This window comes from Fusarium musae, chromosome 6, assembly GCF_019915245.1.
Source record: "Fusarium musae strain F31 chromosome 6, whole genome shotgun sequence".
Classification (NCBI taxonomy): Eukaryota; Fungi; Ascomycota; class Sordariomycetes; order Hypocreales; family Nectriaceae; genus Fusarium; species Fusarium musae.
The window spans coordinates 3,302,783-3,325,888 of NC_058392.1; the positions used below are offsets into that span (position 1 = coordinate 3,302,783).

General features: G+C 50.1%; 8 protein-coding genes across 8 annotated transcripts; 5 read left to right on the forward strand and 3 right to left on the reverse strand.

Moving 5' to 3' along the window:
* Positions 1 to 1,212: 1,212 nt before the first annotated feature.
* J7337_008874 (uncharacterized protein) lies at positions 1,213 to 3,099 on the forward strand (the record flags this gene model as incomplete). The annotated part of the gene is made up of 3 exons (XM_044826480.1): positions 1,213 to 1,366; positions 1,427 to 1,521; positions 1,573 to 3,099. 3 exons carry the CDS (start codon positions 1,213 to 1,215, stop codon positions 3,097 to 3,099), a joined length of 1,776 nt encoding a protein of 591 aa, XP_044679397.1.
* Positions 3,100 to 4,133: 1,034 nt separating this feature from the next.
* LSM7 (Sm-like protein lsm7) lies at positions 4,134 to 4,678 on the reverse strand (the record flags this gene model as incomplete). Its single annotated transcript, XM_044826481.1, has 3 exons — positions 4,134 to 4,264; positions 4,353 to 4,424; positions 4,480 to 4,678. The coding sequence occupies 3 exons, from the start codon at positions 4,676 to 4,678 to the stop codon at positions 4,134 to 4,136; spliced, it is 402 nt and encodes a 133-aa protein (XP_044679398.1).
* Positions 4,679 to 6,778: 2,100 nt separating this feature from the next.
* On the forward strand, positions 6,779 to 8,824 carry J7337_008876 (uncharacterized protein; the record flags this gene model as incomplete). Its single annotated transcript, XM_044826482.1, has 3 exons — positions 6,779 to 6,881; positions 7,249 to 7,362; positions 7,425 to 8,824. 3 exons carry the CDS (start codon positions 6,779 to 6,781, stop codon positions 8,822 to 8,824), a joined length of 1,617 nt encoding a protein of 538 aa, XP_044679399.1.
* Positions 8,825 to 9,672: 848 nt separating this feature from the next.
* J7337_008877 (uncharacterized protein) lies at positions 9,673 to 10,956 on the forward strand (the record flags this gene model as incomplete). The annotated part of the gene is made up of 3 exons (XM_044826483.1): positions 9,673 to 9,842; positions 9,940 to 10,684; positions 10,744 to 10,956. 3 exons carry the CDS (start codon positions 9,673 to 9,675, stop codon positions 10,954 to 10,956), a joined length of 1,128 nt encoding a protein of 375 aa, XP_044679400.1.
* A 984-nt stretch (positions 10,957 to 11,940) lies between these two features.
* Positions 11,941 to 12,590, reverse strand: SNX3 (Sorting nexin-3; the record flags this gene model as incomplete). The annotated part of the gene is made up of 3 exons (XM_044826484.1): positions 11,941 to 11,969; positions 12,031 to 12,352; positions 12,450 to 12,590. 3 exons carry the CDS (start codon positions 12,588 to 12,590, stop codon positions 11,941 to 11,943), a joined length of 492 nt encoding a protein of 163 aa, XP_044679401.1.
* A 1,134-nt stretch (positions 12,591 to 13,724) lies between these two features.
* Positions 13,725 to 15,382, reverse strand: J7337_008879 (uncharacterized protein; the record flags this gene model as incomplete). Its single annotated transcript, XM_044826485.1, has 2 exons — positions 13,725 to 14,035; positions 14,089 to 15,382. 2 exons carry the CDS (start codon positions 15,380 to 15,382, stop codon positions 13,725 to 13,727), a joined length of 1,605 nt encoding a protein of 534 aa, XP_044679402.1.
* A 1,221-nt stretch (positions 15,383 to 16,603) lies between these two features.
* Positions 16,604 to 18,244, forward strand: J7337_008880 (uncharacterized protein; the record flags this gene model as incomplete). Its single annotated transcript, XM_044826486.1, has 2 exons — positions 16,604 to 17,061; positions 17,128 to 18,244. 2 exons carry the CDS (start codon positions 16,604 to 16,606, stop codon positions 18,242 to 18,244), a joined length of 1,575 nt encoding a protein of 524 aa, XP_044679403.1.
* Positions 18,245 to 19,484: 1,240 nt separating this feature from the next.
* J7337_008881 (uncharacterized protein) lies at positions 19,485 to 22,616 on the forward strand (the record flags this gene model as incomplete). The annotated part of the gene is made up of 5 exons (XM_044826487.1): positions 19,485 to 19,786; positions 19,867 to 20,156; positions 20,214 to 20,497; positions 20,551 to 22,017; positions 22,074 to 22,616. 5 exons carry the CDS (start codon positions 19,485 to 19,487, stop codon positions 22,614 to 22,616), a joined length of 2,886 nt encoding a protein of 961 aa, XP_044679404.1.
* Between the last annotated feature and the right edge of the window lie 490 nt (positions 22,617 to 23,106).

Consider the following 23,106-nt stretch of genomic DNA (forward strand, 5'->3'; position numbering starts at 1 on the left):
ATCCGCACCTAATCCAACCACTCGTTCAACTCCTCATACCTACCTTACCTCAACCTCACCTCTCCTCCCGACCTCGCAAGACTTTGCTTGCTCCCGCTACCAGAGGCGACGGCCCGCGCCTTGTTCCCCTTCGAACACGGCCGTTGGCTTCCCGCGCTTTAATCACTGTTCAAGCTGGTCTGCAACGGCCAGCCTCTGGACCCCGCCGTTCGTCTCGTTACTCCATGGGCGGCCGCTCGCCTCGATCAATTGAACAATGGGAAATGCTTGCCAGAGTCAAGTAGGTGCTGTTTTTGTCAGTATTTGGCCTAGGTCCTGTGGGCATTGTTATCTGCACAAGACCGTTTCTCAGTCGGCAGCTTGCTAACATCCTCCTCTTTCAGACGTCGTAAACACAGCCAAGCGGGCTGCACTACCTTCAACACTATATAACTGACCATGGCGACTTCGCGATATCAAACGGCCGATCTACGACGCCAAGTTGGGTCCCCGAGACCCAAAGGACGCGGTTCGTTTGCCCTTCCACCCATCCCACGATATCGACACACCCCGCCACCATCAAATCAACTCCAACATGAACGCTGACCTGCGCTCTCCAGAGAATAAAGATACACTATGCCGAAACGTACTTATATATGGCCATTGCCGATACGAGGACCAAGGCTGCGCCTTTAGTCACGACCAGAACAAAAACAACTCCAATTCAGACTTGTAGGTTACTCAAACTTTTGTTTTATTTGTTTGTTGTTTTCGGGATGGATGGACCCGACCCGCGATGCGACAGTTCGCAGTACCCAAATTTAATCCGACTTCGCTTGGCTTATAAAGTTAGACACTTCAGCCATGAAAGCCTCGCGCTGTCGGTTCATGGTGGGTTTGTTAATGAGGCTTGTAAGTGATCATTGTATACCTTGCAGTGGTTACATACTTTTTCTCTGTAGACAGGAGGCTTCAATGCTGCAGCAGGAAGGACCGTATGTCGCATGACCTCTCCGCTCATCGGCCGATACTCCCTCATCACTAATGATTTGCCAACTTAACTTTACTTTACTTCAACTCTTCAAAAGCACAACGCCCCCATGTACCAGCAGCCCTGGTGCTGTATCACTACTTCAGGCATATAATATTCCCACACTGTTTATTACTCAAGTTGACTCTTGCGAGCTGCTACTCCATATTCAGCAACTCACACTACGATTTCGACCCTTCAACATGGCCATGGCTAATGATGTTGAACCCAGATCCAAGAAAGCACTCAATGTTGAATCGCCATCTTTCACGCCCGCTAGCGTTGGAATTAATAAAAAGGCCACCTTCTCTTCACAGGCTGCCAGCGCTCCAGCTTTTACACCACGTGGTTTGGGCTGTATGTCCCCCATAAGTACCCTCATTCTTGTGCCATTCAACTGACAAAATGCTTGTAAAGCCGCTACCCCGGTTGGGCCCCAGGATAGCGACAGCAGCGTCTTCAATCCTGCTACTGTCCGCGAATTTACCCCTAACTTTGACGTGAACAGCACGGTATGATCCGTCACTGCCGATATCGAGACTCTCCGCTAATTACCGAGATAGACCACATCCGCAAATGGTTCTGGTCAAGATGGCGGGATCTCCTATGACCCCTTCACTGTGCCTACTATGAATCAAGGCATCACTACTCCTCAGTACAACCCTTATGCTGAAGATCCAGGAGCTCTCGGTGGCCATGGGCCAGGGTACTTCCCAGCACAAAATGCATTTGCTGCTCCTGTTCAACCTCTGGTACATCACTTATACTTCCCCTCTGGGCAACGTCGAGATGATTTGATGCCATATCATCGCGTTTCTCACGACTTTTTCATCTCTGAGAAAGATCGAGTTGAGATTGTCAATAAGCTTGAAGCGACTGGCCAAGTTCTCCCAAACTCGCAGTTACCGCAACTCGACAATTACCACAACTTGGTGCCCTTGGATACAACCCATCGGAAGAATGCTAATATCTTTGGCTATCCGAGCTGGGTCTATAAAGCTACACAAACCAAGTCAGGCCACACTTATTGTCTCAGGCGATTAGAAGGCTACAGACTCACCAACGAGAATGCCATCAGGCTTGTCAAAGAGTGGCGGCGCATCAACAATGGCAGCGTGGTTTCTATCATCGATGCGTTTACCACCCGCGCTTTCGGGGACAGCTCACTCATCTTTGTACAAAACTATTTCCCCCTCTCCAAAACACTAGTTGAGGCTCACTTGACCCCAAGCAGTACCCATGGTACGCGTTTCCAAGCTAAAACACCCATTGCTGAGAACGTCCTGTGGGGTTACATCTCACAGATTGCCAATGCGCTCCAGGCCATCCATTCAGTCAATTTGGCAGCACGATGTATCGATCCTAGCAAGATCATTCTTACAGACAAGGGCCGCATCCGTCTCAGCGCATGCTCTATCTTGGATGTCGTTCAATACGATGCTCATCGATCCATTCAGGAGCTTCAGCAAGAAGACTTCATTCAATTTGGCCGGCTATTGCTCTGTCTGACGACTAACACTCTGCCAGTCCATCTCACTAATTTTAACATATCTTTGGAACAATTGTCGAGGGTGTATTCAGTCGAACTGAGGGATACTGTGCTGTGGCTCCTCACCCCTCAGCAACCACCCGCTCAGAAAGGCATAGACGAGTTCGTACGCGGAATTGCTGGTCGTATCACATCCACGTTTGACCAAATTCTTCAAGCCAATGACAAGGCCCGCGCCGACGTCATGCGGGAGGTGGAGAACGGTAGGACAGCCAGACTGTTGATGAAACTCGAAACCATCAACGAGCGATATGACTTCAACGGGGATCAGAATTGGTCTGAAAATGGTGAGCGGTATATGCTCAAACTCTTCAGAGATTATGTTTTTCATCAAGTGGATGGCAACGGTAATCCAGTTCTGGATATGGGACACATGCTTCGTTGCCTGAGCAAACTAGATGTTGGGACGGAGGAGAGGGTTTGTCTCACCAGCCGAGACGAACAGACCAGCTTCCTCGTCAGCTACAAGGAGCTTAAAAAGATGCTGGCGAATTCCTTCGGAGAACTTGTCAAGGCGAGTAAATCAGGTCGAAGCTTCTAGTCCCAGCAGGAACAACACCTAGCTCGTGGCAAGTTTCAGTGAATCGCGGTACAAAGCCTCAATACCCATGAGGACATTAGAAAGGGTCAGACCGAGGGTGGGGGGCTAGATTTGATGGTAGATTGGTGGGTATTGGTCCTAGCCAGTCTCGTGCAACTTCTATTCCCACGAGGCCAAAGTCCCACAAGGCAACAGAATATCTTCCATGGAAACAAACACATCAGGAGGAAACAAGGTCTCGAAGCGAATCAGACTCGTCACTAGAGGTTCCCAGCGAGTTATGCTAGGGCTTCGAGAGGAGACTAATGTGCAACGCACAGGCAGGCCCCAGACAAGCCTCCGTCATTGCCTGAGGATGGATGAAACGACGAGTTACAGGAAGGATCGAGTCCTCAGAATGACAGGGGCGTCCCGACTATCGAAAAGGAACAGAAGAAGAAGAGGGCCAGAAAACAAAGAGCACCAATTTTTGAGAACAGAGTCTCGTACAATCACGACACCTTGGGTACTTATAAGGGCATCGCCTTGGATCAGTCAGGCAATCAGAACTGGCAAAATCGCCAGAAGGTTTCTGGCCACGCGTCACATGATGCGATGGGGGTTGAGACATTGGAGGCAATCTACAGATTCATGATGGTCTGCCATGGCTGATGATGTTTAGACTGTGTGTGTGTGTATATGGCAGAGGTTAGTGGTGATTCCGAAACAGAGAGAGAGGATATAGTGAGACAGAAGTAGGGTATTTGCCTTTTCAATATGATATATTGCCTTCATTCATTACAATATTCTATGAAGTGGCGGCTAACGTGACAAATTCACTGTTGGAGCCAAGGACTTTCGTAAGATGCTGCTTTCGATGCCCATGCATAATCCAAAATACCATGCTAGTAGCTGGCGATGTAATTGTGTCGCTCGGTTTCTTGGATTTAAACCAGGCTTGACACGGCCATATATATTGTACCAGCTCCAGGTGGGGCGTTGTGTTTTTTGCCTTTGTCGTAATATTCGTTTCCAGCCTGATGACAGTTGGCTCCTCAATCATCCTCGGCTTGCACAAAAGGGTTGGCAATCTCTTCACTGCCGTCGACAGGGCTGACGAGAACAAGGAGAGTACCTCGAACAACTACGAGGCCAAGGGATCGAGTGGAGTCGTTGCCTTCGTCGTCTGCAGTTCTAGTGTTAGCTGCGAGTGCCTAGCCAGGAACGGAGAGAATATGGATCAGGAGATGGTTTGCAGGAGTCGCGCAACGTACCTCGAACAACCTCGTGTACATCATCTAGTACTAGGTTCATAAGAGCATCATAGCCCTTCAATGTGCCCTTGACTGAATCGGAAGTTAGTGAGTGGGGTCTCCTGGCGCGCAACTCGAAGAGACATACCCTCACGACCGCCGTTAAACTTGACGGTGATCTGCTTGTCCATGTACTTGCCCAAGTCAAGAATGTTCTCCTTCTTGGGTCTCTCGCGCTCCTGCTGGGCGCCTCCCGCGCCGCCTCCTCCACGACCGCCTCCGCGCCCACCTCGTGAATGCGATCCTTGGCCACCGCGGCCGCCTCGGTGTGAGGGTCTATCGGACATGGCGTATCTTTGGGGGCTGTATTGAGGAGGAGATGGGGTGCGATATTGGTGATGAGCGTGTGGTTTGGGCTGAAGGTAGAACTTGTGATGGCTCTGGTGGGGTGAGTGGTGCTAATACAGTTATGGAGATTTACAGGTGTGGATCTATGTTGTTTGTGCGTAGGCATGTGTGAATTTGGTGCGAGAGTGGATTATTAGAAGAGAGCTTGACTTGAGCTTGATACATACGATTCGACCAATGAGTGGCAGGCATTAGATACAGCAACACTCAACTCTTCTTCATGTGAATACGATAATCATAACTCACACCGCGTAATCATCTGGTCTAGTCTGTCAACTGCAGGAAAGAAACTGATTATCGGAAACAAGTCTAGCAAAATGCAGTAGGGCTTTGTCGATCTAGTAGTGATGGTGACTTACCGACTTTCAGTGCCGCAATACCAAGCGTGATACTATTGGACTTGTAATATAGATGCACGTGGAAGTGTAAGTGCAATGGAGTGCGAGAGAAAATATATCGCTCGCGTGCCTCGGAGACCAGCGTCGCAAAGCGCCCCAGTAGCAGATGGACGAGCGGGATACTGCAGCCAGCCAGCGCCAGTGATATTGCCTCACTCATCCGACTTGAAACTAAGGTAGATCCATGCAGCTTGAGTCTGTCTCTTTTCCTGTTTACCGCCTGTAAATCATCCCTCCCTCCATCCGTGCAAGCTAGTAGCTACTCTACCTTGGGGATTTGCAGCAGCACAGCCTCATACAAAGATCCCGCGCTGGGACATGCATTAAGGCGCCAATGTACAGGTTGACAGGAGTGATATGCGACTCTCATTGTAGGTCTATGAGATGTTTTTTGGCATGTACTTGACTCCTCAGAGGAGGCCTCTTGATATCCATCATGAACTGTCCGAAAAAGGAAATCAAGCTACAGTAGTACTGGGTCTTGAGCCCGCTGGCCCGCCGTTAACCTAGGTACCTAAAGCTGTGGTTACCTACCTATGTCTGGGCGGCTGACAGTGGTTGCAGTACCCAGGTATAGGGCCTCACCAGGGCATTAGGTTGTGTCTCGTCTGTCAGTTTCGAATTGGTTGATGCTGCCACTGCCGCTCTTTGTCCTTAAATCCTCTTGGCCTACCTCACTGATTCTTTTATCTGAACTTTTCAACAATTCTTTCATCCTCAAAGGAATGACCTACCATCGTCGTCCTTTTTAGGTGCTATAAGTCGGAGATTTTGGTGTTGACGTACCCTCCATCCAATCCATTCCAATTAATACCAAGCCGGCCGTTGTCATTTTCCATCGGCCTCGCACCTCGTTCCGCTGCACTCTTCCCCACATGGTCCCGATTCCCCGGCACTTTCTTCCTGCTCCAAGGCTCCTCTTGTCTCTTTTCTGTATTTCCTTGTGCTTCTCCCCCAACCCGTCCAGTATTTGAACCCTTTCAATCTCCTTTTTTCTCACTCTTGAAGCTTCCTCTTCACCCACTTGGACGCCAACTTTACCCGCTGTAGTTCGCTGCGTTATTTTGCGCGAGGTATTTTCTGTGCTGGAATAGAATTGAGCCTGTTCCACGGAGCATCAACAGTTGTTCTCCTCTTGGCGCCCATTTACCTGCATATCTAAGGTATCTGTCTGGGGGGGACGGACTCTCTAATACTACAAAATCGACATATCCTCTCAATCCATCGTCAACTTATTCCGGCTTCACTCCGTCGCCATGAATATCCAATAACCGCTGTCGCTGTCTCATCCTCTCTCTCTCTCTCTCTCTCGCCGCTTCTCTCCTCTTCTCTCCTATCACTCAATCGATCAACTGGAATCCCCGTCGCAATCCCTTCGCGACGTTGCCACTCACCTGACTCTAATTCGTCCTGCGGTCAACCCTCTCTCAGAAGCGTTGATATCTATTTCCCTATTCCGTCCTCTTTTCAGCGCAATCCAGGCAGATCTGTCCGCTTCACTGGGCATTTCAGGGTTCAATCTCGGCTAGGACGTTTGTTGGTCAAGCGTAAGCGCCTCATTCTGCACACGGCATCTAAGCTCGTCTATCAATCTCGACCTTTTGGTCAACATACCACATTTACACCCATCAGTCACCCATCATGGGCCATACTTCCGACTCGGAACCTGCAAAACGAAAGCGTGACGTCGATGATGCCGGTGGTCAAGGTCGCGCTCAGCACGCACCTACATCTCTTCAGCAAGGTATGTCTAGTATGACAACAGCCGTCAAAGGGCTGCACCATATTGTGTCGCCTCAAATCCTGAGACGTTTCGTTTGTAGCACCACATACGAGACTGCATTGTTTGCCTTGACCTCGCCGTCGTTGCACACTTGCATGTGTCTTCGTGTCTCTTACATTCTTCAATGCATGGCGTCGCCTGATGGCGCGCGCAAAACGAGACGGCACTTGAAAAGCCGAATGCTCTTGGTTTGACCCCTTGCCGGAAGTAGCGTTCAGCTCGGCTCCTCCAGGGACGCACATGCTTGTTGCTTTTGTATCCGGCTTTTCTGTCTTGGTGCGCTGGCACAGCTTGTTCGCTTGGAGGATATGCTAACCCAACCTCAAAGGTGTTCCTGGTTATATCCACTATCTCCCGAGATCAAGTGCATCGCATTTGAGCCTCGTACAGGGTGATGCAGACACATTTGCCGACATCATCGGTCTGATTGGCGAATATGAGAGTAAGGATGCCAAGAAAATCGTCGAAACCATTAATGGGATACCATTTACTGACGCACATCAGACGTGTTGGACAGGCATGAGAGTCTTGCAGCAAGTCTTGGGGCTAAACTTACCGGTCCAAGACTTTTGAGAGGCATTGAGAAGTTTTTCGATGGGCCAATCAAGACGACACCACTTCAGCCCTTCTCCAATCCTATAAGTTGGCTGGATGTAGTCAGTTTTGCGAGATCAAACCCAAAGGATTTTACCCTCGTTCAAAAGGCGGATGGCACCCGATGCTGCCAATTTGTTCTCAAAGGCTCACAGGTGGAGATTATGGAGGACGATTGGCGTCTGGTATGGTCTGGCGCTTTGGACCGGTTCCCCCTCGATCACCCCCTCGAAGAGGATGAGACGGCAGAACTGGCGACATTGGATATTCTCGAACAAAGAACATCAATCCTGTACAAGAAAGCTGACGAAGTGGCGGCAAGAGCTCGTATACTTAACCATCGGCTTGGGCAGAGGAAGCAGGATATTCGTCGACGCAGGAGCACACAGGACACACCGCCATCACGATATCAGCCCACTAACAGTACCGGCAGTGGCAGTTCACATCGAACGGCCAATTTCAGCGCCGGCTATGATTTACATGCTGATTTGCTGCAGCAATTTCTCGCAGCCTCCGCTTCGCCGCCGCCATCTCGGTCAACGTCAGTTACAGGAATTCCTATAACCACTCTAAGTCAACCATCTCCTTCGCACAGCGTAACCCACTCTCAAGCGCATGGTCCGAGATACAGTGGCCATGCAGCAGAGACAACAGTGCAGCCTGTGATGGACAGCCGCGAAACAGCTTTCCGGTCTCTGATTACACAAAGGACTGACCAGCTGGGCAAGGGGGATGTGATCAACCCACCGTGCGATCGATGTCGGCGACTAAGGGTTGAATGCGTTAAACATTTGACAGCATGCTCAGGATGTACCAAAAAGCATGCCAAATGCAGTTGGAAAACAGTCACAGATGATGAGTTCCGACAACTCAAGCGAGACATGGGTCTCAGGGATGAAATGGATGTTGATGGGCACTCAGACAGTGGACGAGTTCCTGACACATTAGACCCCAAAGACGGGCATTCAAGTCGACTTGGAGAGAGGCAAGAAGCTGGCAGAACGTCTGGGGATAGAACACCGGGAACATACGGTACGGATGATGGTTCGAGACCTCCCAGTCGGGACAATGGGCATCTTCCTACTACAATGGAGCCGTCGACTGCGTCGATGCACCGATTCGATCTTAGCGCAGAACGACATCGGCTCCCTTTTGGTATGGGGCAATCAGCCCGGTCGGATCACAGCAACCATTCGGTCGAAACTTTAGGACCTGGATCAAATGCCACGGGGTTGGCGAGTTCGCTGGTAGCACCTTCGAACAGTACGTATAGGGGTGGTGATGGTTCCTTGAATCCTTCAGCCAGCTGATACTGCATCAGTCAGAATAGCCCCGTTGGCGTTTTACGCATGAAAGTAAGGTACCTCGCCTACCGACTTGTCAGAGTCAACACATGGAGATGGCTTGACAAGGAAGAAGAAGAGTGTGGGAGAAGAAGTCAACGTTTTACGAATATGATGAATACAAAGACATTTAAAATCTGCTTCAGGTATCTTATCACATTTAAAGAACTGCCATTATGAGTGTGTTTCGTCATTTTTGCCTTATCTTGGCTTTAATCGGCTTTACGTGTAGAAGCCTCTGGCCCACTTACAAGGCACTCGGGCACTTAAGGTACTGTACCAGTAAGTTGCCGTTGAAAAGAATACGTACCTTGGAGACCCGCCAGCGCCACGTCCATTGCGGATCCAATCAAGACGCATCTCATCCAGTGGCAGCCGTAGGTAGAAAAAAAGTTTTGGCGGGATGCGATTAGATAAGGCACTAAAGACCTCTTCTACCGCTAACAAGGTGCCACTGCTGCTAATGCTTCGCTGATTCATGAAAAAGATTCTCCATCTTTTTCCAATTACCAGAGGCGATTCCTCTTCTTCAACAAATACTTGGCGACTGCCCGGGCCCTTGTCTTATCGCTCACTGTTGATCGTACTACGAACGCCTGCTTTCTTAATTATACGGTACCGACAGGCTTCAGTACAGGCCACTCTAATACACCACCGACCGTGCCGCGCAAAATCGAAATTCAACGACGAGTCGACTGAGGAAACAAGTGAAAGCAACAGAACAACCAACATTGACGGAGATCAAGACTCTCCTCTTACTTCACGCCTGGAAATTGCAACTCACCATGTCACACCATCAGCCTACGTCGCACATCATGTCGAGCGGCGACGAGAAACCATTCCATCATTCCCATTCACCAATCGATCACTCGGCACTCATCCAGTCACGCGAGACCGGCGATGTAATTCCCGATGACACCCCGATCCAGGGAAATGTCAAGGCATTGCCCTTTGCTAAATCATGGGTTCACATGTTTGCTGGCGGGTATGTAAACCTCCATATGGTCCCCAACTAGCTTGCGACAACTTGTCGTAAGACTGATTTGCTGGGAACTACGAGACTGATTTGATTGTGTTCATAGTGTTGGAGGTATGACTGCCGCCGCAGTTACAGCCCCCCTCGATGTGTTGAAGACCCGATTGCAATCCGATTTCTACCAGGCCCAGATCCGAGCTCAACGCGAAGCTCAAGCTCAAGTCATTGGCCGACTAAACCCTGCCCGGGCCGCTTTATATCACCTGAACGACACGCTCCAGATTCTCGGCTCAGTATATCGGAATGAGGGTTGGCGAGCGCTCTTCAAGGGTCTTGGCCCTACCTCGGTTGGAGTTGTACCAGCTCGATCCATCAACTTCTATGTCTACGGCAACGGAAAACGCTTAATATCTGAGCATTTCAACAATGGTGTAGAAGCGCCATGGGTCCATCTATCGGCTGGTGTGGCAGCCGGTGTCATTACCTCAACGGCTACAAACCCCATCTGGATGATCAAGACTCGGTTACAGCTGGACAAGAATGTTGCAGCCGGCGGTGCGCAAATGCGCAAATATCGAAACAGCTACGACTGTATACGTCAAATCATCCGGGACGAAGGTATTCGAAGTCTCTACCGTGGCATGAGTGCTAGTTACCTCGGTGTGGTAGAGTCAACGATGCAATGGATGCTCTACGAGCAAATGAAGGCATCTCTAGCTCGCAGACACAACGCGATCGTCCGCAGTGGTCGTGAGCTGACTTGGTGGGATAAGACTGTCGACTGGACTGGAAAGGGTTTCGCTGCTGGAAGCGCTAAGCTGGTCGCCGCTGTTATCGCCTATCCCCACGAGGTACTTCATCGGTTTGAGACATTGAACTTTTTTCCAGGATACTGACGAAGATGAAACAGGTTGCGCGAACACGACTTCGACAAGCGCCTATGGAGAATGGACTGCCTAAATACACCGGTCTTGTTCAATGCTTCAAGCTTGTCTGGCTTGAAGAGGGTGTCATGGGTCTGTATGGAGGTCTGACACCTCACTTGATGCGAACAGTACCTAGCGCCGCTATCATGTTTGCCATGTATGAAGGCATCCTTCGACTGTTCCATACACCTGCGTAAACCATTCCATGAATGAGCAACGCACTGATTCGACACAAAGCGATCAAAATATAGGGCGCTACCTCGAACCGATCCGCTCATCGATGTCCTGTAACAATATCCGACACGAGTCGCTATGAAGCTTTGAAAGCTTCACAAACACTACTCGCTCTTGTATCAATGTACAACACCCAAGGTCTTAAACGAAGCTGGGACATGAAGAATTACGAGAAACTAACAAAGGAGGAGATGGCGTGGCTAAGGCGTATTTATTTTTCGGCGTTTGGCGAGTGGATGGATCAGTAGAGAGGCAACTGTAAACACCTACACTCATGCTTATGCTCATGCTCATGCTCACACAAAGGCCATGTACGAAATTATGTATAATAGGAGAGGCGCCTCTATTTTTGGATATCGTCACACATTGGCGATATCATCCCAAAAATATCCTCATCCTGGAGAAGGAAACTCTCCGAGGAGTGATGATTAGAAGCCAATATGAATGAACGTTAAACCACTTTGCTGACTTTGATATTGTATTCTAAGCAATGCGCTTTGGCTTCATGGTCTGGGTCTCATGAGTCGGATCACTCTTGTTATTCAGAGCAGATGATACGGATACAAGATAGCCCATCAACGCCCCAAGCTAAAGAAGGGAGTCCCAGAGCTTCGAATGTAGGATGGGATGCAAGTTGAAAGAACAACTTTGGAATAAAAACATAATGACTGGACCAGAGTTTGCTTTTCCCACATGAAACAAAAAGAGAATAGTATGTACGTGAAGAGGAACGCCCATTCCACCCTCTCCTATCGTTTCGTTTTCTTTTCGTTTGCTTGACTTTTCTCGTGTAGTCACGGGGAGGGCATGTTGTCGAGAAGGGCGTCTCGCTGGCTGAGAGCCGGATTCCGCTTGCGGAGCTTTCGAGGTTGGCGCGGAGCTGAAGTTGGAGATGGAGAGCGAGAGCGAGAAGACATGGCTTTGAAGGGCCAGATCAGACGGAGGCGTCACCAAGCGTTGCGATCCCAGTTAGGGTCTGCGATTCTGTGTCAACCTAGACATCATGATGGCAAAGATGGACATGGCGACAAACTCACCCTGGACAAAGGCAGCCAGGACCTTGCTCCCCGTCTGCAGCAGGGGATGGCCGACGACGATCTTGAGGAACTTCTCGAGGCCTGCGCGACGACCTTCGATAACATCGTCGCTGAAGCGGTTGGTGAAGACCTTTCCGGGCAGAGGAGGGATAGTAACGCGGGCGCTCTCGCGCTCGAGGATGTCGCGGAAGTACTCGAAGTCGGAGTATCGACGACGGACGCTGCTCTGACGAAGCTTGAAGGCGGGAATGTTTGTACGGCAGAGGATCTCGTAGTCTGTGTACATGTGGCGGCCCATGCCATGTGTTCTTGGGTTGCGGACCTATATATGGCGCTTTTTAGCATTTCCTGCGTGTATTGCTTGTCCGTCTGGCGATGTATGGTCGCGGATATGGCGCATGAGGGACAAGAGAGCGCACCTCAATCTCTAAAAAGTTCTCTGGAGGACCGTAGATCTCGTCAAAGCTCTGCTGTCGCGTATCGGGCATAGATTGCAAGATTGGTCGGTGGAATTGTGAGCCGGGCGCATCGAGGCCGGAGTTGTCCTGATCGGACGCCATATTTGGTGATGTTGTAGAGAGTTTAGTCGTTAAAGTATAAATATTAAGAGCTAGATGTGTATGTCGCAGTCGACTATCGGCGCAAGGAAGCAGTTGAGGCTGGTGGTGATGTCGTATAGAGTGGAGAGAGTGATGTTCACTCGAGTTCAGGCTGTCGCATGAGATGAATGAGGTCGGAGGTAGAAGTGGGAAGAGAGTGGAAAGAAAGTGGAGGTGGGGGAACCAGGACAGGATAGGGCGGCGGGGTACTTGAGCAGTCGGTGGAGGACCAGGATAATCACAAGTACCTTTTTGTCGTTTCCTTGGTCAGTGATATGACCGTTCAAGAATATGTGCATTGACGGGTATTAAAGCCTGTTTCGGGTCACTCGGGCTCCGTTTTGCTGATTGATGATTTGTTTGTGTAACCATGAGCGTTACGACATTGCATCGTACAAGTCAGAACGAAGACGGAGATATCCAACCAATAAATAAACATGAGACCTAGACATAAGTGGCTGATGTATTTCTGATACAGCATTGATTCACTTTACATGTGAGTATTGAATACTGCAGAAGAATTGATCACATCGTTTTATATTCAAGTAGGAGGGCTCCGAGGTGCTCCTTAAGAGCTTCAGAGCAATAGTCTAGAAGGCTTCATTATATAGTATCGATCCAAGCTGCGCTAACGCGGGACATCTTTACTTCTAATTCGAGCATTTGCCCATCATGAGCATGGTCAATGGTCTGTCTGTCTGTCTGTCTAGCGACGTGACATGACATGACATGGTATAACATAACATGGTACGGCCGTAGTTGAAGGTGTACGTTACCGTTCATTTCCTGGCAGCCCATTCACCCAGTTCTCAACCAATCTACTACCCCAGACATTCTCGATTCGGCATCCCCAAAACTCTCGTGCAAAGACTGAGCTGCATCAAACAAGTATAAGCCCATATGATTAACGAAACGCCATACGCCAGATGTGCCTCACCTTGGGGCCTCAACCTACAACGCCTACCGCGACATGTAGTCTTACACATGATCCGTGTACACGAGAACACTATGCTCCCTTGAGGGGCTGGCATGTTTCTCTACTTCTTCGTCTTCGTCGTCTCCGATCGGGTACAATCTGCCCATCAACCGAGTTCCTCACTTCTTGTCAGCGAACTTTTGGTGAATAGCGCGGATCTGATCTTCGACGTTAACGTTCTGCATATGACCCAGCTGTGCTTGGCTCTTGGCATCCATGGCGCCATCGTAGCTGTGGATGACAGCCTTCTTTCGGCGTGCTAGTTCATCTTCAGAAATGGCCTGTCCAGTGACAGGATCGAAAACGTCGCTACGCTGGCTGGCAAGTCGCTTGAGGTTGTTTGCGACATCGACATGTATCGTGTTGGAGGATGCGTAGCGTGTGTCCGCCTTGGCCTTCTGTTCCTTCCAGCGAGGATCGAGAAGTTCGACTAAAAGGAGGTTAGCATTCTGCATAAATGAAATGTAAGGATGGAGCACTTACTTCGCATGTGAGCCTCAAGCTCATTCATAGGGATTTGCTGTTTACAGTTGGGGCATAGCGCTGTCTGGGCACCCTGTCTGTTGGCAGCCTTCTGTGCGGCACGAGGTACGTAGTTCTCCTTGATCTTCATCGGAGGAGCACCGCCACGTGCTTCAGCAGTAGCCTGTTGCTTTCGTGCTTGCTGCTCTGCACGCTCCTGAATACGGCGCTCCTCTTCTTCCTCTTGGGCTGATCGCTGCGGTTGCTGTGGTTGCGCTTGTGGAACAGGGGAGTACGGCTGCACAGGAGGGGGCATTTGTGCGGGTTGGTAGGCTGGCTGTTGAGGAGCGATGGGATAGGGGGCGGGTTGATTGGGGTATGCGTTGTAGGTCGTGTCCTCGTCAGGCATTGCTTCCTCAATTCTAAGGCTGGCGCTGATGGACGCATTGTTGCGGTCTTCGAGCGAAGCGTACTGAAGATCGGACAGGTTGGTGGGAGGTGGGAGGTTGGCGTGCTCATCAGCCTCGTTGAAAGTGATTGTCTCGACAACAACGAAGTCCCCCCAGTCGATCATCGCAAACTCTTCCTTGGCCTTGACCTCTTCCTCCTCCTTCTTCTTTTTTTCTGATTCGACGTATTTGGCATATTCGGCTCGTTGCTTGGCGCGGTTCAACACAAGGAACTTATCGTTTATGTTGGCTTCGAGCTCCTTTATGCGCTCTTCTTGAAGCTTGCCGCCTTCTCCGCCGAGGCCGCTTGCACGTAATAAAGTTGTGTATTGGTCAATAATATGCTGGAAGAAGTTGTGGAGAGTGTGGTTAGGGATGAGGAAGCCGAATTGCGGGTTACCAGCTTCGCGCTGAGCCAACTGTGTCATAAACTGTCGTCCATTCTTTGCTACAAAGAGAGCCGATAGTTGAATCACATCCAGATCCTTTCGGTTGATGCGAGGCGTTCGCGCGGAGAACAGGTAATCGGCAGGCTTCGGGGGTCCCTGAGGCTTGGGAGCCTCGGCCGCGGGTTCGCCCACGCGACCAGCAGCGATCGCTGTACCACGTCCACTCTTGACCTCATCTAGTCGCCATTGGTAGAAGGGATGGTAGGCATCGGAAGGGTTGAGAAAGCTGAATTTCGGGTTTGATCGTTCCTTTTCGCGAATGCGATCTTCGAAGACGGCGCCGTTTCGCGCTACATAGCCGGCTGTCTTTTCAAGAACGTTTCGAATCTCGCGAGGAGGAAGGACTACTCCAGCGGGTGGCTTAATGTCGTCGAGAGCGTTGGCGGCGGCATCGCCGTTGGTTGTTACGGCTGCCATTGTGAGGAGGACGCGCTGAGAAAGAGGAAAAAGGCTGATGGAGCTGCTAGTGAAAGGCAGGCGACTTTGGAAATTTCGAGGTGTTGTGGCGACGCGAAGCTTTGGCCGGCGAATTGTTGTTCCGGGTGGTTTTAGGTGTCTACCACGCTCACCTCGACTTTGACGACAACTTTATTTCAACTTTGCTAATACCTAAACCTATTTTCATGAGGATTAACGAACTCTAGCTAGGTATTCTGGTAGCTGGCGTCTTAAAAAATCGTTCTTTGTTCTTCTGAAATCAATCAGTACTTGAAGGCCAGGTCATCATATACAACAGTCTCGGTGAATACATCTTGTGCCAACTTCTTCCTTTGAACAAGCACTATACTTGTCTCAGTCTTTAAACCTATAGTAGCCAATAAATATCATATACGGTATAAGCTATTTGGGACTATACTTGAACAGTCAGTTAATGTACAAGAGCTTCTGTGGCTTAGTTGATGGTTGAGATGCCGATACTACTGGCCAACCTTTCATGATCTTAATTGGTTATATCCTGAGTTACATGCCGTGATAACACGCACGGTCCAGAGTGCAAGTTAGTAGACACTGGTTTCTGCAAGAAGGGTTTAAAGATAATCTGCCTCTATCTATCTGTGACAGGTTTCTCCCGTAATTCGATTCTCTAACGGCTGGCTACCTTGGTGGTCATATCAAACCCTGGAGGGCTACCGCTTTCGGTCATGACTGAGATGAGCCATCAACTTGAAATGCCCAATCTTTGGCTTATCGTGTTCCTTCAGATTACTTCCACAACTCCACGCATAATGTCGGTTAGCATCTGCATCTGAACCTGGATACCCCGCAATACCCTAAATGACGTTTATCATCTACCACGGAGCATTCGCCGTTTTCCCCGACCTACAACCCCAGGCTGGCATAGTATCTTTCAACACACCACCGGTATTCGGCATTCAAAACCGCGATCCAGAGTCCAGACCTGTCAAGTCTATCAGGGGGTCTTATCAATAGCCTCATTCAAGGCAAAGTCTGGTTAAATACCAAACAAGATTCTCCCAGTGAGAGAAAGTAAAACACCTGCAAAGCTGGACTGGGCTCTCGGTACAACGCTTCTCCATCGTCGACACAGCTGTCGAATAAATCCCTCCTCTCCTTCATGACATGAGATGCCGAGAGAATTCCTCAGCGCAGCTTTGAATCTCATATAAGTCATTATCGATGGAGTTGACAGAATGGAGAAACTCTGCCCTTGAGGCTGCCTCTCAATCCCTGTTTGACGAGAGCTTCACCCGGACCGAAGATGCCAGTGTCCTATTAGTCCTGCTCTCATTCTTTTCGCCATGCGAGAAAATTCCCCTGGAACTATTTACACGGGGGTCAACACCTCGAAAACGATGGACGATCGAGGGAGAAGTTGAGCTTGTTGACGCAACCAAAGTTGGTCTGGCCTCGTGGCTGATCGACATCCTCGCAGATGACCAACGACTTACACGAGCCTTTCGTGAACTATGTCAATTGGCAGCTCTTCTCAAATATCCAGACGAGACGTATCATTTGAATGAAGATATGTCAGCGAGAGTCCACCGAAGCCTTGCGCCAGATGCGCTCCCGTTCTGGCGGCAACAGGCTTTGATTGTGGCATATAGAGCCATACCCTGGAAGTACATCGAGTTCCCGTGAGTCTGAAATCGATATCCAGCGAGCTTGAACCGCTGACACTACACAAGAGAACCCGTGGTTAGATCATTCTTACCGCATCTGCATCATGTTGCTGAGGCGTTCCACGACTGTTTCGATGAGCTGCCTACAGCCACCAGAACCGACTTCATGCTCACACTCATTGAAGCTTTCCGGTTTCCAGACATGGCTTGGAAGTACTTCGCTATTGGCCAGGCAGAATTGGCTGCTGGGCGTTTGAAAGATACACACCTCCGGCTCTGCATTGGCCAAACCAAAGCAGTCCTGGGACGTCTCAGTGGAAACATGGATGAGGCGACAGAAAGCCTTGAGGACTTCGTAATCAACGACCCTACAGCCGCTGTGAACAAGCGCATAAGCTGTGAGGTTGGGGTCGCTATTATCCAACGTTCCCTAAACTCAATCCAAGTGGCGGATCTGTCAACTGCGCAGAAGCTATTAGAGGATTGGAACCCGCTTGGCGATGAGCCTTCGCCTCTGGAAGAGATCCTCAGTTTCCGTAAACACTCACTGCTGGGAAGGGTCAAGCGACTACAGGGCAATTTCGATGAATCTCTAAAGTTGCTGGAGATAGCACACGAAGTGTCGCAGAAACCGAGTCAGCTCATCTTTGATGAGGATCTACGGGATCTGACATGTGATTTGGCCGATGCTTTAAGAGAACTTGACGAGCCTATGATAGGAGAGGGTTATCTTCGTGACGAGATTATACGGCGTACCGAGAGGCCTGACCCTTTGACTGGCAAATCGCTTCTTGAATTGGCTTTGTCAGAGGCTCTTTTCGCCCAGGAACGCTACGAAGAGGCAGAAAAGATATGCGTCGACATCGAATCTCGGGCTAGTCTTCTGAAGTACGAAAGACTGCGAGTATACGTCATCTTGGCAAAGCTGTCGCACATCAGATCGGATTTTGAGGTTGCATTATCTCGATGGAGCGAGGCGATGCAGGCACTTCAAGAGTTTTCCTTGGTGGATGGACAGGTACAGACTATTATATCGGCGTCAATGGCTGATGTGTTGGATGCCCAAGGTCACAACTGGTTGACGCGGGAATCTCCTCGCAGGGCGTCACTGAACGAGTTGGCAAAACCTGAAGGCGTTCCGCATTGGATTGCTGGTTTTCGACAATGGGCAGATTACTTGCAGTCTCGGGGTCGATAGGACTTATAGTCTCGTCTGGGATTGCAGCACCAAAAGTCAATGATGTTATCATGAGTAAGGTATATATATGTTGGAATTGAGATACCCTATATCAAGGCCAATGGTTGGGTTGGGCAAGGTACGCCAGCGGTAATAAACACGACACGATAAAGTAGAGAGGAAAAGTTTCATGGTCTAGAACCGTGTGTTTCAAGTAGTGCGTAGCAATTTGGAGATCAAGGGCAGAAAAGGGGTTAAGTTGTTAGTGTACCTGAAGGTTTAGTGTCGTTTTGTTTGGAGCTGGAGCCACATCCACCAAGACTCTCGAGGCATGGTATTGTTTCTGATAGTATAGAGGCATAAGTCAGGAACAACGTAGTTATGATTCATGTACAGAAGCCTCATGACAAGCCATTGTCGACGTCGAATGCCAAACACGTTTGCGGGAGCTGAAACCAGTCGAGCTGTCCTCGGAGAGCTATCGCCAATGGTTGATATTCACAGGTCTAATGGCGCCTGCTGAAGCTCTGCTCTGAGCCTAGCGCTGCGGAGACGCCAGGGGATCTCCACGGCTGGGTCCGGGTTTGATTCGCTGCAGGGGTAAAGGGATGTTAGGGAGAGCATCCACTGGGCTGACGCTGACATGTCCTGTTAGTTAGACGGGAGGTCAGAGACACCTAGACAGGAACGAACCGAAGAGGCCACTGTAGCTACAACTTTTTTCTCTCGAGAGCCCCGAGGAACCTGGAAGGAAGAAAACGGGTACGACGCTGGACGCGACTGCTCGTATCGCACTGCAACCATCAATCTACCTATCACCGTTTACTAGGTATTATAGGTGCGGTCTCAGCCTGCATAAGGCCATTGCTACTGTAGCTGAGGTGGTGCTAAAATATCCCCTGAAGCTTCATCATCCCTCTTTTGCCCACTTCCCTTTCTATTTTCTCACTCCTTGCAAACCATCGCCCAACATCCATTCTTCTTCCCCCCTAGGCTTTCTTACATCGCCTATCGTCCGTTGATATCCGTATCACAACGGCGGTCTGCGATTGAGTTTTGGGTCCTTTTTTCTCTTCCATTTTCTATTCTTGTTCACTTTCTGTTTAGCCAAGAACCAGCCATCGATGAGGCATCTCTAGATCCCTCCCGGTCTCTGTTTTAGCTCTTCTTCATCAACTCTCGTTACATCGAACCAACGATTTGGACATAGCGTCCCCTAGCGATCGAATTGACTCGAATTCTATATTGATACTCGATTACCATGGCTCGTACGAGGGGCAAGAGTCCCCAACCGCCAGTCAAGGCCCCGACGCCTGTGACTGAGAAGCAGCCTTTTGCAGCTCCTCCTCCTCAGCCGCAGACCACTGCTGTCACCACCAAGAACAAGTCCAAGCCTAAGAACACCAAGAACACTTCGTACCAGTCCGATGGCGTTGAGGATAACGATGTCTTCCTCCTCCCCCTCTCCGACTATTGGGTGGCCTTGGCCCTCATCCTCGTTGCTACCCTCGTTCGCGTGTACAAGATCTATCAGCCCACAAGCGTTGTCTTTGACGAGGTCCAGTGTGTTCCCCCAGCCAGCTGAAGCTCTGTTGCAGCTTCCACCCCGTCTATTCCATCAATGCGCTAACTTATATATCAAGCTTCGGTGGCTTTGCTACAAAGTATATCAAGGGCAAGTTCTTCATGGACGTTCACCCTCCCCTGGCCAAGATGCTCATTGCCCTTACCGGATGGCTTGCTGGATTTGATGGAAGTTTCGACTTTAAGGAGATTGGCAAGGACTACATTGAGCCTGGTGTTCCCTATGTCGCGATGCGAATGTTCCCTGCTATCTGCGGTATTCTCTTGGTTCCCTGCATGTTCTTCACTCTCAAGGCTGTTGGTTGCCGTACAATGACTGCTGCCATGGGAGCTGGCCTGATCATCTTCGGTTCGTATCTCTCTTGGCCTTTCAACTGACCTAGAGTCTCTTGCTAACTATCTGCAGAGAACGGTCTTCTTACCCAGGCTCGTCTCATCCTCCTCGATTCGCCTCTTGTCGCCGCGACTGCTTTCACCGTCCTCTCCTTTTCTTGCTTCACCAACCAGCACGAGCTTGGCCCTTCCAAGGCTTTCCAGCTAAGCTGGTGGTTCTGGCTTGTTCTTACTGGTCTTGGCCTGGGTATCACCGTCAGCATCAAGTGGGTTGGACTCTTCACCATTGCCTGGGTTGGATCCCTCACTCTACTTCAACTCTGGGTCCTTCTCGGCGACAACAAGAACGTGTCCATGGTAAGAAATTGATTAATATACACATACGAACATGTTTACTAACGGACGAACAGCGTCTTTTCACTAAGCACTTTATGGCTCGTGTCTTCTGTCTAATCATTATTCCACTCACCTTCTACATGGCCATGTTCGCCATCCACTTCGTTTGCCTCAAGAACCCTGGCGACGGTGATGGCTTCATGAGCTCCGAGTTCCAGGCCACTCTCAACAACAAGCGTATGAAGGATGTCCCCGCCGATGTTATCATGGGCAGCCGTGTCACCATCCGCCATGTTAACACTCAGGGTGGCTACCTCCACTCTCATCCTCTCATGTACCCTACCGGTAGCAAGCAGCAGCAGATCACCCTGTACCCTCACAAGGACGACAACAACGTGTGGCTCCTTGAGAACCAGACCCAGCCTCTTGGAATTGATGGCCAGCCCATCAATGGCACCAAGGCCTGGGACGCCCTTCCTGAGCCTCAGTACATCACCGACGGTACCGTCCTTCGTCTTTACCATGGCCCCACTCATCGCCGCCTTCACTCTCATGACGTTCGCCCACCTATCACTGAGGCCGACTGGCAAAATGAGGTTTCTGCCTATGGTTACGAAGGATTCGAGGGAGATGCCAACGATTTCTTCCGTGTTGAGATTGTGAAGAAGAAGACATATGGATCTGTTGCAAAGGAACGTCTTCGCACTATCGAATCCAAGTTCCGTCTTGTGCACGTCATGACAGGCTGTGTTCTGTTCTCCCACAAGGTCAAGCTCCCTGACTGGGCCTCTGAGCAACAGGAAGTTACTTGCGCCCGAGGCGGAACTCTTCCCAACAGTCTATGGTACATCGAGGGTAACTCTCACCCTCAATTGCAGGGCGATGTTGAGAAGGTCAACTACCGCAATCCTGGTTTCTTCGGCAAGTTCTGGGAACTCCAGAAGGTCATGTGGCGAACAAACGCCGGTCTCACTGACTCTCACGCCTGGGATTCTCGCCCTGAGTCGTGGCCCATTCTCCGCCGTGGTATCAACTTCTGGGGTCGTCAGCATAAGCAGGTTTATCTCCTCGGAAACCCCATCATTTGGTGGTCTTCCAGCGTTGCCGTTGCCATCTGGGTCATCTTCAAGGCTATTGCTGTTCTCCGCTGGCAGCGCAGCTGCAATGACTACTCCAACATCACCTTCAAGCGATTCGACTACGAGATTGGTACTTCAGTTCTTGGCTGGGCTCTGCACTACTTCCCCTTCTACCTGATGCAACGTCAACTTTTCCTTCATCACTATTTCCCTGCTCTCTACTTTGCGATCATTGCTTTGTGCCAGCTCTTTGACTACGCCACTGCCCGCATCCCCGGAGCTGGTGCTCGTGATACCGCTTTGATCAACCGTGTTGCTACTGTCTCGTTCCTTGTCCTGTCGGCTGCCGTCTTCATGCTCTACTCTCCCCTGGCCTACGGAAGCCCTTGGACCAAGGCCGACTGCAGGCGCATGAAGCTTTTCAACACCTGGGACTTCGACTGCAACACCTTTTATGATAGCGTGAGTTTCACTGCCAACATTGACAAGATATGAGCCTTGACTGACATCATTCACAGTATGACAAGTACAGCGAGGTCCCCTCCATCAGCTCATCTGTAGTCCCCACCACCTCAGCAGCCAAGAACGTTGAGCCCAAGCAGGAGGAGGCCCCTGTCTCCCAGAAGCAAGAAGAGGCTGTCATCTCTGGAGCTCCCCCTGCTCCTGATCAGGCCCAGGTTGAGCACCGAGTCGTTGCTAAGGAGGAGAAGGTTGAGTACCGTGACCAGGATGGCAACCTCCTTGACCCTGAGGAGGTAAAAGCTCTTGAGGGCAAGGTTGAGTTCAAGACCAAGTACGAAACCAAGACACGCGTTGTTGATGAACAGGGCAACGAAGTCCAAGAGCCTGCTGAGGGCTGGGACCAGAACCTGGCTGGTGTCGCTCCTCCTCACCCCGACGTCGAGGGTGTCAACAGCGAGACCGTTAAGGGCAAGGATGAAGGTGCCGCCGCTCCTCAAGATGTGGCTGCCAGCAAGGATGGTGAGAAAGAGGCTGAAGAGGCCAAGGCTAAGCCTGCCAGTGAGAACCAGCAAGATGCTACCGTTAAGGAAGAGTTGTAGAGTGCCCTAGGCTCAGTCTCATCCAGCAATATTTCCAGGTCACTAATAACCCTTCCTTTGCTCTACGACCGGCTTCATCAAAACCTCGCCACAATTCATGTAACATCATGTACTCTATCACTTACGACTTATGGAGGGAGGATGGGAAGATCCATGTTGGTCTGATATTAGGAGGCTGGAAAGGAGAAAGCAATGTCTTGTTCTGAAAGAGATATTATAGAAAACATCTAAAAAGAAGGAGGAGATGAGGTTACGCGGAAACCGGAACCAGAACGTCTAGCAATGACGTACTCTCATTTGTTGGCTTATGTCGAGGGTAGTACTGTGGCATCGGTACGATTGGCAGCGATGTACAAATTTATCACATAATAAATTTTCATGTTCAAGTTCAAGTTCAAGTCTTGTCTAGTTTGCAGTGAAGAATGAATAATTGTAGTGTTCCTGATGTATGACTTCATTAGTGCAAGCCTCAGAGCTATCGAGAGTCCAT